This window comes from Onychostoma macrolepis, chromosome 03 (assembly GCF_012432095.1).
Source record: "Onychostoma macrolepis isolate SWU-2019 chromosome 03, ASM1243209v1, whole genome shotgun sequence".
Classification (NCBI taxonomy): Eukaryota; Metazoa; Chordata; class Actinopteri; order Cypriniformes; family Cyprinidae; genus Onychostoma; species Onychostoma macrolepis.
The window spans coordinates 22,329,326-22,342,969 of NC_081157.1; the positions used below are offsets into that span (position 1 = coordinate 22,329,326).

The window sequence follows — 13,644 nt, forward strand, 5'->3', positions numbered from 1 at the left end:
GGTTGAGGACACTTCGTATACGTTATGCATCCTACAGAGGATGCAACCTCCGGAGGACGCAGCCTTCTAAATGAGACACAGCCAATATAAAATGCCACGAAGTAGCAGTTGAAGTCGCGAACGCGCAATATGACTGTGGAGGCTGCTTAAAGTCCCTATTGTAAAACAGAAGCCGGCAGCTTCAAAAAAGACGCCAAGTGTGAACACGGCCTAAGCGTCTTTTTTGAAGCTGCCAGCGTCTGTTTTACATTTAGAAATACATTTAGAAATTACATTTAGAAATTGATTGCAATTTTTGTTTGCATCAATATAACAAAAACTTTTAATCCAATTTTTGTTCCAGATTTTTACACTTTAAATATATATATATATATATATATATATATATATATATATATATATATATATATATATATTCATTCATGCTTAGTGTTATTTTAAATGGGACAAGGACAAGCAAGACTTGGATAAGTAATAAACTGTATTTCTAAATCAGCAAATATTGTCTTAAATAAAGTCTGATGATGCAAATTGTAATTTGTGGCCCTTCGCATTTTATGTAGTTTAAATGCAGCCCGCTTGGCCTCTGAACTTGAGTACCCATGATGTACATGTAGTACAGCTAAATGGGGGATGGTTCACTAATCAAAAAGAAGGGGAGTTTCAGGGCCACCCACACATTTATGACTTTTTACACCTTTAATGAAAAAAATTAATATAGAAAAATTAAGATTTAGTAATGCTTCTCCCCCCGCACGTTCAGTTGATAACTATAGCAATGCAGAGACCTTACATTATACATTATCACTAAAAAGCGTCACTCATTTCAGTTCATCACAATCTCACAAAGTTCTGTTATAATCAATGAAGCTGTACACTGCACAATGTCTTATTTACATCATGTTACACTTTGTTATAATGAGAGACTCCTGAGCATGCAGCAAAACTGTTTGAGCGGTAAGTGGATTCTAACTTAAACGCTTGACTAATGTGTTCAAGAAAAAGGTCAGAAATTATCAGTGATTGGCTACATTAAACAATGCTACAAAAAAAAAGAAAAAAAAAAAGTTGAAAACAGAAAGCATAACTTTTACAATTTTTTGTGAAATGTGAATTTTGAATAATGAAAAGTAGTTTGTGTCTGCTTATCCTATTGATCAGTGTTTGAATCATTGAAGAAGAAACTGCATTTTCTGTATTTCAATTCTGGGTTAAAAAATGAAAAATGAATGGACACAAAAGTACAGAGACCCTCACTGCACTGGAAAGATAGCATTACCAAACAAAAGATGTAGTGTTAAACAGCAACTAAGTCATGTATTGCATCAATCCATTGTCCTATGCAGGACTTCAAATTTCAAAATTGTATACATCTTATATACATAGTAATGAGATCTAATGAATATTTAAAGATACTCAGATCTCAATTGTATCTTTGAAAGACTTGTAAAAGAGAGCTGTCATTGGATACTGAAGATTTTCCGGAACTCTTCCTCAAACATTCGCTTCAGCCTGGCACCCATTCGGCCAAACTCACTGTCCTTTAAAGAGCAAGAGGACAAAGTACAAAAAAAAAAAAATCTGGTAACTTGTAAAGTTAATCATCTCAACAATAATGATCAACAATGTCCAAGATATGTGTTCACATATAAGATTGCAGAACAACTTCATTTCAAAAAGCTATTGATCTGTTATTTGGTGATTTATTTACAACCCCAATTCCAGAAAAGTTGGGACGATTTGTGAAATGCCATAAAATCAGGAATATGTTATCTGTTCATTCTCTTTAACTTTTATTTAATTGACTAAAGTACAGAGAAAATATTTCCAATGTTTTCACTGACCAACTTAATTTTGTTTTGTAAATATAGACAAATTTGAGTTTGATGGCTGCAACACACTCCAAAAAAGTTGGGACCGAGGCACGTTTAACAGTGTCACATCAACTTTCCTTTAAATTACAATGTTTCATTGTTTGGGAATAGAGGATACTAATTGTTAAAGGTTTGCGAGCAAACTTTTTTTCCCAATCTCGCTTGATACAAGACTTCAGATGGTCAGCAGTCTGTGATTGTCGTTGTCTGATTCTCCTTTTCATGACTGGTCATGCATTTTCAATAGGAGAAAGATCTGGACTAGGTCTAGCACATTCACTCTGTGTCTACAAAACCACGCTGTTGTAGCACATGCAGAATGAGAGCTGGCATTGTCTTGATCTAATAACCATGGACTTCCCATGAAAGACATCATCTTGATGGCAGTATATGTCTCTGTACAATCCCAGTATATGCCTCCATGTCAATAGTACCTTCGCACATAAGCCAGTCACCCATGACGTTTGCTCTGCTACACCCCTATACCATGACAGAAGTTTGCTTTTGCATCTGTCGCTAATGAAAATCTGGATGGTCCCTTTGGTCGTTGGGACCAAGCACTCAACATTGAAATGTGGACTGATCTGAGTACAGCACATATTTTCACTGTCTTTTTGACTATCTGAGATGAGCTCTGGTTCAGAGAACCCAGCACCATCGCTGCATAGCTTTCTCTTAGAGTAACATATATTCAGGTTGCATTTCTTGATGCAGCAGTAGACTGTGGTAAATGACAGTGGTTTTCTGAAGTACTCCTGAGCCCGTGTAGCTATATTTAACACCGCAGCATGACGGTTTCTTATGCAATGCCATCTGAGGTCTCAAGGGTCAAGCACATTCAACTGAGGTTTCCTGCCTTGCCCTACACCAGTGGTTCTCAACCTTTTTTCCACCGGGCTGCACTATGGTCCACGTGCAAGTCTCACGGGCCGCACGCATGTCATTTACATATTACGTCATCAATACAAACAAACCAGATTTATAATATTATTTATAGCCTAAATATTATGGTATCTAAACGATTACATTTATTGAAATAAATAAAGAAATAATTCTACTCACCATTGATAAAACACCTGATGCTGTCGGGAGCTGACCAATTTTGTGAAATTCTGCTCGAAAGGAGTAACAGCACAGTGAAGTTGCGATTGTAAGTTGCAGTCTGTAAGACGCGCACGGAAGCGTGACTTGACACGCGACATTGCAGAAAGGTAGCCTTGATCCAAATATGGAAAGAACTTTCGAATTTAATAATCTGAGGTTCTCTAGAGAGATGTTTTGCAATCCGTGATCGCGTGCAGTTGCTAATGCGTGCAATCGCTTTCTTATGTGCGCTGTTTTACCGGTTTCACTTTCGCTTTCGAAATCGATCAAGTTCAGCACGGCCCGCGAATGCCCCACCTTGGCGCCGGCCCTGATTCAGCATGGTGGGCCGCATTTGAATTCGTGAAGGGCCGCGGGTTGAGAACCACTGCCCTACACAGACTGAGATTCTTCTGTATTCCCTGAATCTTTTCACATTATTATATATGGTAGTTGGTGAAAGACCTAAATTCTTTGCGATTTTGCATAGCGAAATGTTATTTTTGATTTGTTTGACACTTCTCTCATGAAATTTGGCACAAAGTGATGAGCCATGATCCAGCTTTGCTGGCAAAGACTGAGATGCTCCTTTTATACCCAAACATGATACACTGACCTATTACCAGTTCACCTGCTTACTGTGAACTGTTTCAAAACAGTTTAACATGGATATTCTATAACCTTTTCACTTTTATTTTGCCTCTGTCCCAACTTTTGTGGAGTGTGTTGCAGCCATCAAAATCAAAATGTGTTAATATTTACAAAATTTGTTAATATTTACATCGGTCAGTGAAAACTTTGGAAATATTTTCTTTGTACTTTTGTCAATTAAATAAAAGTTCAAGAGAATTAACAAGTCACAGATTCTTGATTGTATTGCATTTTTCAAAATGTCCCAACTTTTCTGGAAATGGGTTGTGTTATGTAACATGTTTCAGTGAATCTTACCTTATTGAATGTGCTGCAGTTGCTGAAAATGAGCTGAAAGTCAGAGACGAATTCTCCTACCGTCTGATACACGCCAGTTTCCAACTTCCACATCGGCTGAGTTATGAACTCAGAGCATCTGGACACCTGGAAGTCATTTTATTTCTGGTTTTTAACGCATTATAAATTTCAAGTCATATCTTTCATCACTTCTATTCTATTTGTAAACTATTTTAAATTAAACTAAGGCATGAAAAGAGTACAATTCTGAAGCTAGGTCACATGAAAAACACAGCAAGAAGAAAAAAGGAGTCAATCTCACTATTTGTTGTGGATCCTTAACAAACACCTTCTGGATGTCCTCTCTGTACACACATAACAGGAGGCAGTGGCAGTGCTAAAGACGACAATCAGCACACAATCACATATCCACAATTAGGCCCATAAATAACTGTTCTGTTTCTAAACCTGCTGAGCAGCCTATGTTGGCAGCACTTTAAGGCATTGAATGCAGTTACAAACTGTGAGCACCTTAAATGTTTATGGTTATCTTCTATATTAAGGTGCTGAATTTACCAATATGTACTGAGACACTGGGGAATTGAAAGCTTCTTGTTCAGACATGTTATTGGAGTCACACCATTGCTGACTTTTTCTTAACACGCAAAAGGTACAAATCCATTCCTACAAGCAAACACACACATATACAGGATGAATGTACAGCACGCTTGCTGATTTTCTGATTTAATGATTTCTATTCTGTTTGTCTCTCTCACCCAGGTGTTTCTCCATTTATAGCTGGTAGGTGACAGTGTGAATGAAAAGCTCGTGGACACTCATCACAACACACAAGATCTCCCTCAGAGCGACACACGTAACACTCGTCATCATTGTTCTGGGCCATCTACTCAGAGGATGACATGACATAACATTATCATCATCACAGAAATAAGCTCAAATGCATTCTGCTCTTCTATATTACAATCTTGTTTTGATATATGGAAATCTAACCACAACATGTCTAAGTCATATTTTACTGCAAAAGGAAAAGATTTTTTTTTTTTAACATTGACATTATTTTCAGAACCAGGGAACAGAAGAAAGAAACTCATCAATAAGGTTAGGACCGATGAAGCATGAGTAAATGTAAAATTAAAAAAATAAAAGACAATATAAAAAATAAACAATAAAATATTGTTAAAATAAAAATGTTATATAAATATAAAATGTTCAGTGATTTTCAAGACTTTTCAGATTCTGAAAGGGGGATGTAAAATTTTGACCTCAACTGTACACATTTAAAAGACTTAAGAAGTTAATATCATAAATAATTTTTATGATGACTGCTTATGATAAAATATTTCAGGTAGAGATGTTTCTCACCACGTCTTGCTTTAGAGTGCTGCATTTCACACATTCACAGAGAAGGGAATGGATGTACAGGATCTGTTTCTAGAAATTACAAACAAATACATAATTAAATAATCATACTTTTTATATGCTATCTCTCTCATTTGTTACCTTGAGTAAAAAGTTGAGTGTTTTTCCATGGCACAGTATATCTTTCTTCCAGTGTCCATCAGTGAGAGTCGGTTCCTGCTTTACAAATTCCTCTAGAGTGAACCATCTTTCCTCTGTACGTATACACTTCCCACGACTCCCTGGAACATAAAATAAACAAACACTTCTACTCAAACCTTCGACACAGACAAAACAAACCGAGTTCTGCACAAAAATCAGTGCAATACCGTACCTAATGCAAATCTGTCTTTGTACAAAGTCCCAGTAAGTGAAACACAGGTGACTGGTAAAGAGGGAGCCTGGAAAACAGACAGATCTGCCATGTCTTCTTCCTCCTCCTCTTCCTCAACTCTCCCTCTAAACTCTGTTCCTCCTCCTTTCCCTCTCTGTTCACTTTCCTCCATCGAACCAGAGCTTGTTGCTAAATATCGAGGAATAAAACATTACTGCATTCAGACAGACAGCAGAGAGCGTGTGAATGAGCGAGGATGATCGTTACTCACCTTTACTGGAGCTCTTGTTAGAACTGACTGGAAACCTCTCATTCGTGTTCTGCTGGAAGGAACAAAGTCACTTAATGAATGTCAAATGAAAAACAGGAAAAGCAAAACCTGACATTGCACATAGAGAGACAACATACTTTTTGAACACAGGTTTTCTTTCTAGTCTTCCTCTGTGGACACTCAAGATGCCCCTCCTGAAAAAATGAGAAATTAAGTGATCACATGTATATCAGGGGTCTGCTGTATTTAATATAACTACATATTTACCTTATGTTATAAACTTAAAAAATACTAGGGCTGGGTACTGACACAAATTTCACATTTCGATTAGATTTCTATTCAAAAGCTTACAATTCGATTCGATATTGATTATTTTGGCTATATATACCTGATATATAAATACCTCAAGACAGTACATGGCAAATTTTCAAGGAAAAGAAAAATCTCCCGACTAATGCTGTAAAATATACATGAGTCATTTGCATTATAATATTTGTGGGTTAAATTGAACTAATTTGTATACAAACATTTAAATTATACTCAATTCATTTTTTATAATACTAAACTTATAATACTAACTTTACAATTACATAATTATATTTCTACTCTAATTATTATTATTTATTTTTTAAAATATAAACATTTCAATCGTGGCTGTCAAATAAACCTGATGGATTTATTCAAACAAAGTAGGCCTAAAATTCAAGAATCAAGACAATTCAAAATGCAAAAATCAAGAAACTAATATTTTTTACCCAGCCCTAGCCGATACAAAAATATGTGCAGTACTACTGTTGCTTTGTATTAGAAGCACATTCCTGCTATAGGCTAAGTTCCTAGAGTTGTAGAATCAAATATTTTTTCATACATAAAAAGGAGCAGTTTTGTTTCAAAACAGTGGTAGGTGTACCTAATAAGAAATCAAATAAAAAAATGCCACTAAAAAGTTAATTTGTGCATGCAAAATTGGACTTTTATGTACTCACACACACACACACACATACATTAGGGATGTTAAATATTAGCCAATAAATAAATATATAGTGCCTTGTGAAAGTATTCATATTTGAAGCGACAAGCTTTGCACATCATCATCTGACAATTATCTGCCATTCTTCTCCTCACCTCTTCACCTCTCAAGCTCTGTCATGTTGAATTGGGCAGATGCACATTTTCAAGTTTCTCCAGAAATATTTGATTGGGTTCAAGCTCGTTCACAGAGTTGTCTATAAGCCACTCTTGCTGTGTGATTAGGGGTTATTATCCTGTTAGAAGGTGAATCTTCTGCCCAGTCTGAGGTTCTGAATGCTCTGGACAGTGTTTTCATGAAGGCTATCTCAATATTTTGGTGCACTGAGCTTTTCTTTTACTCTGATGAGTCCCTCAGTCCCTGCCACTGAAAAACAGCCCCACAGCATGAGGCTGCTACCAGCACACTTTACTTTTGGGATGGCACTCTACAGGTGATGAGCAGTGCCTGCTTCCCTCCTAACATTATGTTTGAACATGAGGTTAATCAGACCACAGAATCGTGTTTCTCACAGTCTCAAGGGTCCTTTAGGTGCTTTTTTTTTTTTTTTTTGCAAATGCCTAGTGTGTTTTTATGCGTATTCACTGAGGGCAGGACTGAGTCTTGCCACACCGCCATAAAGTCTAGATCGGTAGAGTGTTGTAGTGATGTTTGTCCTTCTGTAGGTTTCTCCTGTCTCCACATATGATCATGGAGCTCAACTAGAGTGACCATCAGGTTCTTGTTCACCACACTAACCAAGGCTCTTCTCCATCAATTGCTCAGTTTGGCCAGGAGACCAGCTCTAGAAAGAGTCCTGGTTGTTTCAGACTTCTTCCATTAAATTAAGGGTAATGGAGACTACATGCTTCTGTGAACCTTCAATGCAGTAGATTTTTTTCTGAACTTATCCCCAAGATGCAATCCTGTTTCTGAGCTCTACAGGCAGTTCTTTTGACCTCAGGGCTTGGTTTTTGCACTATGCATTTTCAGCTGTTAGACCTTTATTGAGACGTGTGTGCCTTTCCAAATCATACTCATACAACTGAATTTGCCACAGGTTAAGTTCACTTGAAATGTAGTAACATCTACAAGCTATGGAAGCCCATTCCGAGAATTGTGAGAAATAAAGTCAGAACTGTGAGATATACAGTAAACTCGCTATGCTGACTTTTTTTCATAAAGTCCAGTTCTGAGGAGAAAAAAAGACTGATATGTGACCCTGGACCACAAAACCAGTCTTAAGTGTAAATTTTTCAAAATTGAGATTTATACATCATCTGAAAGCTGAATAAATAAGCTTTCCATTGATGTATGTTTGTTAGGATCGGACAATATTTGGCCAAGATACAACTATTAGAAAATCTGGAATATCTAAAATCTAAATATCGAGAAAATCGCCTTTAAAGTTGTCCAAATGAAGTTCTTAGCTATGCATATTACTAATCAAAAAGTTTTTATACATTTATGGTAAGAAATTTACAAAATATCTTCATGGAACATGATCTTTACTTAATATCCTAATGATTTTTGGCAGAAAAGAAAAATGTATAATTTTGACTCATACAATGTATTTTTGGCTATTGCTACAAATATACCCCAGCGACTTAAGACTGGTTTTGTGGTCCAGGGTCACATATGTTCTCAAAATTGCGAGTGTATATCTCGCAATTCTGAATTTATAACTCGCAACTGTGAGTTTATATCACATAATTCTGAGAAAAAAAGTCAGAATTGTGAGTTTGTATCAGGAAATTTTGAAAAAAAAAAGTCAGAATTGCAAATTATTTTTTTATATTCAGTGGCAGAAACCTGACCTCCTGAGCTAAATTTCAACTGTCCCAGATAAGGGTTTGAATACTCATGCAATGGAATCATTAAAGTTTTCTATTTTTAATAAATTTGCAAAGATGTTAAAAACCTGTTTTTTGCTTTGCCATACCATGGAGTGTAGACTGATGTGGGGAAAAAAAAAAAAAAAGTGTAATTTACAGCAGTATAACATAAGGCTGCAATATTACAAAACGGGGGAATGAATGGGGTATGAATACTTTTGCAAGGCACTGTGTGTGTGTGTGTGTGTATGTATGCATGTATGTGTGTGTATATATATATATATATATATAGCTAATTGTAATTTAACCTTTAAATCTTTTAAATTACGACTAAAATTTTACAGAGAGTGGGAAAACAGTATACAGATAATGTATTGACTAAATATTTATCAAAACAGTAAAAGTTAATTAAATATCTAAATAAAAAGTATTTGTGCAGTGTACTATAAGTTTAAAGCAAAACCAAGGACCATTTCCAAATCCTTGTTTTTAACAAATATCCCAAGAATCCCAATAATGTGTAACTGCTTGCATTATTTACTTCTATGAGTTTCTTAAGCAGTGTGTTTCTGCAGCGGATGCTGGTTTTCCAGTTTTTGCACTTTTCCTTCCCTGCAAACTTCTCAAAAGCAGTTGGGGTGAACCAGTGTCCCTGGGACAAAATACACTTCTCCCCTACAGGAGACAAGGATAGGATGCATTCAGACCAAACAATCTGCACAAAAATAGTATAATAAATAATGCTGTAATCAAAGTAAGAGAAATGATAGCAAAAACTCAGTGATGGTGAACCTTCAAGCAGTTTGTCCCGATAGAGAGTGCCTTCTTTATCCCCACAGGTTACAGGCAGCTGAGTTTCATGAACAGGCCATGTCCAAATCTCCTGCTTGTCACCTTTCTTCACAGGAGATGCTGAGAAAGAGAGAGAAGACGACACAGATCAGGAGAGAGTGAAAATACAGGAATAGGACATCAGGCACCAGGAAACGGAGTGCAAGTGTTAGTAGTAGTGATACTATTATAGTTTTTATTATTATTTAGAAATAATTTTAAGTTTTATATTTGCTGCATTTTAATTTTAGGTAACTGTTTTGTAATTTGTAATTTTTTTCAGTTTCATCTTGAACTGCCTGAGGGCGAGTACATTTTTGGGCAAACTTTCCTTTTAAAGGTCCCATGGCACGAAAATTTCACTTTATGAGGTTTTTAAACATTAATATGAGTTCCCCTAGCCTGCCTATGGTCCCCCAGTGGCTAGAAATGGCGATAGGTGTAAACCGAGCCCTGGGTATCCTGCTTCGTCTTTGAGAAAATGAAAACTCAGATGCCCAATCTGGAATCTTCCCTTTATGTCGTCATACGGGGAAAGGTTACCTCCCCTTTCTCTGCTTTGCCCGCCCATGAGAAGATGAGCTACTACCGTGAGTCACGAGCGCAATATTTTTTTTCCCTCGAGAGACATCATGGCTTGCAAACGAGCGAAGCATGGCAGTTGCTCAGTGTTTGGATGTACAATTGAACACCGAAGTATTTTTTTAGTTCCTTCATCCAAGACTATGGCTAGCATTAGCTACATGATAATAACTGAAACAGCATACATAAACAAGCCAACTAATGTACCGTATCCAGACACAATATTTTAAACTAACCATTCGGAGACGTCCTGCTGTAGCCGCTGAGTTCTTCATCTGGTGCTTCTCCATCCGGATCAGATTCTGGGTCAAACTGAAAAGCTTGAAGGATTGTGTGTCTATGAGCCATTGCGATACATCCACTGTCAACATTAGCGCATGGTAGCGCAAGCTGGTTAAGGCCACACCCACCCTCCACCTTGCCCCGCCTCTCTCATCCTTAAAGCTACAGACACAGGAATGGCGCGTCCTAAGGAAAGCTCATTGTGGGACTGGCTCATAGAAATTCTGCACCAAGGCTGAATTTCGACAAACAGACCTCAGATACAGTATTAGGGACCACTAGGCCCATATAAAAGCATCCAAAAAGCAGCATGTCATGGGACCTTTAAGGTGATGATAATCTGGGCAACTTTTTTAAGCAAGTTGCCCTGTGTATCATCACCTTTAATTGTTTCGGTTTCAATTATTTTGGCACAAATAGAAATAAATGAAAATAAGAAATGCTTCCTCTGCAACTAATTGAAATAAAATGTTTTTTTTTATTATTTTAGTTTACTTTATTGCAAGTAACATTTTTTTTCTGGTTTAGTTTTAGTGTTATTTAACCGTGAAGAGAACTTGGATCTGCTGTAGTTCAGGGACTCACAGAATGAGGGTTTTTTGTCTGGTTTCTTCTGACTCGGTGTGAAAGCAGAGAAAAGGTCAGGATCATCACTATCCTCACTGCTGCTATCATCTTTACTTGTCTTTCTTTTGTAGCTCTTCTCCTTCCCTTTCTCTGCCATTCCTTCCCTCGCCTCCTCTGTCAGTGTCTCAACATCCGGAGGTTCCTCACAGAGTTTGAAAGTGCCTGGGACAAAGAAAAGAATAAAAAGATATGGTTCATATATATGAACGCATTCTTGCTTCATCATTGCATATAGTAATCTATCATTGCAGCCAATGTTCCCTCTAATTTTTTTCTTGCTGAGCAAAACTTTTGTCTATTGGGCAGACTTTTTCGGCCACCTGAGCAAAAACATTCGGTAACACTTTCTATGAAGCCCATATTTATAATATATTATAAGGGTATCCTGAAGGCATTATAATGAATGCATAATGCATTATAAAAACCTTATAATGTTATATTCTTATGAATATTCATAAGAACAGTTTTAATGTATTATAATATTTACTTATTTGTGGTTATAGCTTTTAAGAGTATGATGATTTATAACACACAGTGAACATGTTGCATCCACTTAAGTTACAATGGATTATATTTCTCATAGTTATAATGTCAGGGCTCGCAAAATCGCTAGCCCGAGGCTATTGTGTTTTCCAGTCGGGCTACCAAAATATACCTTAAATACAGATCTCCCGCGGGTCTTTAAAAACTCTTAAAGTGAGTTGTATTACACTTAAAGCTTTAAATACGTTAAATGGTATAAGAAATGTCTTAATTATAATTTCAAGAGGGGACGGAAAGACAAGAGTCGCGATACGGCAGGATTAAACTTCAAAAGGCTGCACGTTTAAAGTCAAAACGCGGCGCGGATGTCTTTATGTGAATGTATCTGAAGGGAACCGACTGTCCTCAGGCAATTTAATTTAATTTTCCATAATTCCTGATAAAGCAGCGTTTATGAGCGCGGAGCTGCTTTGTGTACAGCGTTTCCGGGGAAACCGCAGTATTTCAGCGCTCCTAAAGCGCCACCTCGTGGCACAGAATGAATTTGCATTTCCAATAAGCCTTTCTTGCTGTTTATGGTCAGATCAATGCAAATATCAACTCATGTTTTTACGCAGCAAACACATAGAGTTGTAAATGAGAAAGAAGTTAATGTGCCTTCTAAACATCTAAACAATTAAGACAGTAATATTTATACGTTTTAAATGAACAATTTATATGCTTGATTTATCCTTTTTCATAAAAATGGTCTATAGCCTGAAATGCTGTTGTATAAGATTTTTGTTTTTGTGAAAACCTGTATCTGAACTGTAAATCATGTAATTTTATGGCTCAATACTGTATGTTAATAAATTAGAGAACAACTGCACATTCACTTAAGCACATTTATTAACCAACGTTTCGGCTAGTAGTCTTTTTCAAGGTATCAATACTGTATGTTACCATAGACATTGTCCAACCCCGCTCCTTCTGTGTTCATTTTACTTGTGCAGCTCTTAAAATGGGTCATGAATTGCCGTAAATTTATTTTTAAAAATTCTGCAGATACCCTGTAAATAGTGAAATAAGATTCCTTCCTTCATATTTGTGTATTGAAAATATTTTTGATTGACATTTAAACTCCTATCTGATTTTATCTGGGCTAGTTAAATTAATTTTCGGGCTTCCAAAATCCGAAGGGCTACCAGGGATTTAGAAATTTTGCGAGCCCTGAATGTATTATAAGTCTCATATCTTGTATATATATATATATTTTATAATGATTTAGTTAAGGTTTACATTATTGCAAGTAACAAAAATGTTTAATAATAATAATATTTTTGGTGACACTTTAGAATAGGGAACACTTATTCACTATTAACTATGACTTTTCCCTCAATAAATTCCTAATTTGCTGCTTATTAATAGTTAGTAAGGTAGTTGTTAAGTTTAGGTATTGGGTAGGATTAGGGATGTAGAATAAGGTCGCGTAGAATAAGGCATTAATATGTGCTTAATTATTACAAATAAACGGCTAATATTCTAGTAATATGCATGCTAATAAGCAACTAGTTAAGAGACCCTAAATATAAAGTGTTACCATATTTGTTTTTTTCTCAAACAGCCATAAGATCTGATATCAGATCAGATGAATGTGTAATATGACACATTTGCTTTGAACTATTTTTATTGTAATATCAGTTTGATTATTTTGATGGTACCCTTTAGACAGCTGTTGATAAGTAACTCTGCAACTACATGTCAACTAGCAGTCATTTGGAGTATTAGTAGTATGTCTGCAAAATATATGCTAACACTTTATTTTGATGGTTCCCCAACAGACAAAGTGACTACAAGTAACTTTGCAAGTACGTCAACGTTCTACCGACCCTAACCTTAACCTAAGCCTACTAATAGTCTAATGAGAGTTAGTTGACATGTTGCAAAGTTGCTTTAGTCAATAGACTAAGGGGACCATCAAAATAAAATGTAACCTAACTTAAACATTGCATTTTTTTATTTTTTATTTTGTTCAGTTGAAATGATTAATTAGCTCACATTAAAATTAATATTAGCCTCACAGGGAACACTCAAATAACACTCCACAC

General features: G+C 36.2%; 1 protein-coding gene across 5 annotated transcripts in view; it reads right to left on the reverse strand.

Moving 5' to 3' along the window:
- LOC131536294 (nuclear body protein SP140-like protein) overlaps window positions 1-13,644 on the reverse strand; it is a 60,599-nt gene that overhangs the window by 13,675 nt on the left and 33,280 nt on the right. Inside the window, exons 4-17 of one of the 5 annotated variants that reach the window (XM_058769126.1) lie at window positions 11,033-11,236; window positions 9,545-9,664; window positions 9,294-9,427; window positions 6,046-6,102; window positions 5,909-5,960; window positions 5,638-5,826; window positions 5,406-5,545; window positions 5,268-5,336; window positions 4,661-4,788; window position 4,611; window positions 4,461-4,568; window positions 4,207-4,281; window positions 3,906-4,031; window positions 511-1,541 (exon numbers count right to left, since the gene is read on the reverse strand). In XM_058769126.1, coding sequence (XP_058625109.1) covers window positions 1,461-1,541; window positions 3,906-4,031; window positions 4,207-4,281; window positions 4,461-4,568; window position 4,611; window positions 4,661-4,788; window positions 5,268-5,336; window positions 5,406-5,545; window positions 5,638-5,826; window positions 5,909-5,960; window positions 6,046-6,102; window positions 9,294-9,427; window positions 9,545-9,664; window positions 11,033-11,236 — 1,484 coding nt within the window. In that variant the 3' untranslated portion in view covers window positions 511-1,460. Of the gene's footprint in view, window positions 1-510; window positions 1,542-3,905; window positions 4,032-4,206; window positions 4,282-4,460; window positions 4,589-4,610; window positions 4,612-4,660; window positions 4,789-5,267; window positions 5,337-5,405; window positions 5,546-5,637; window positions 5,827-5,908; window positions 5,961-6,045; window positions 6,103-9,293; window positions 9,428-9,544; window positions 9,665-11,032; window positions 11,237-13,644 lie in introns of those variants that run through there. The other 4 variants (XR_009269905.1, XR_009269907.1, XR_009269906.1 and 1 more) reach the window with 4 other exon arrangements.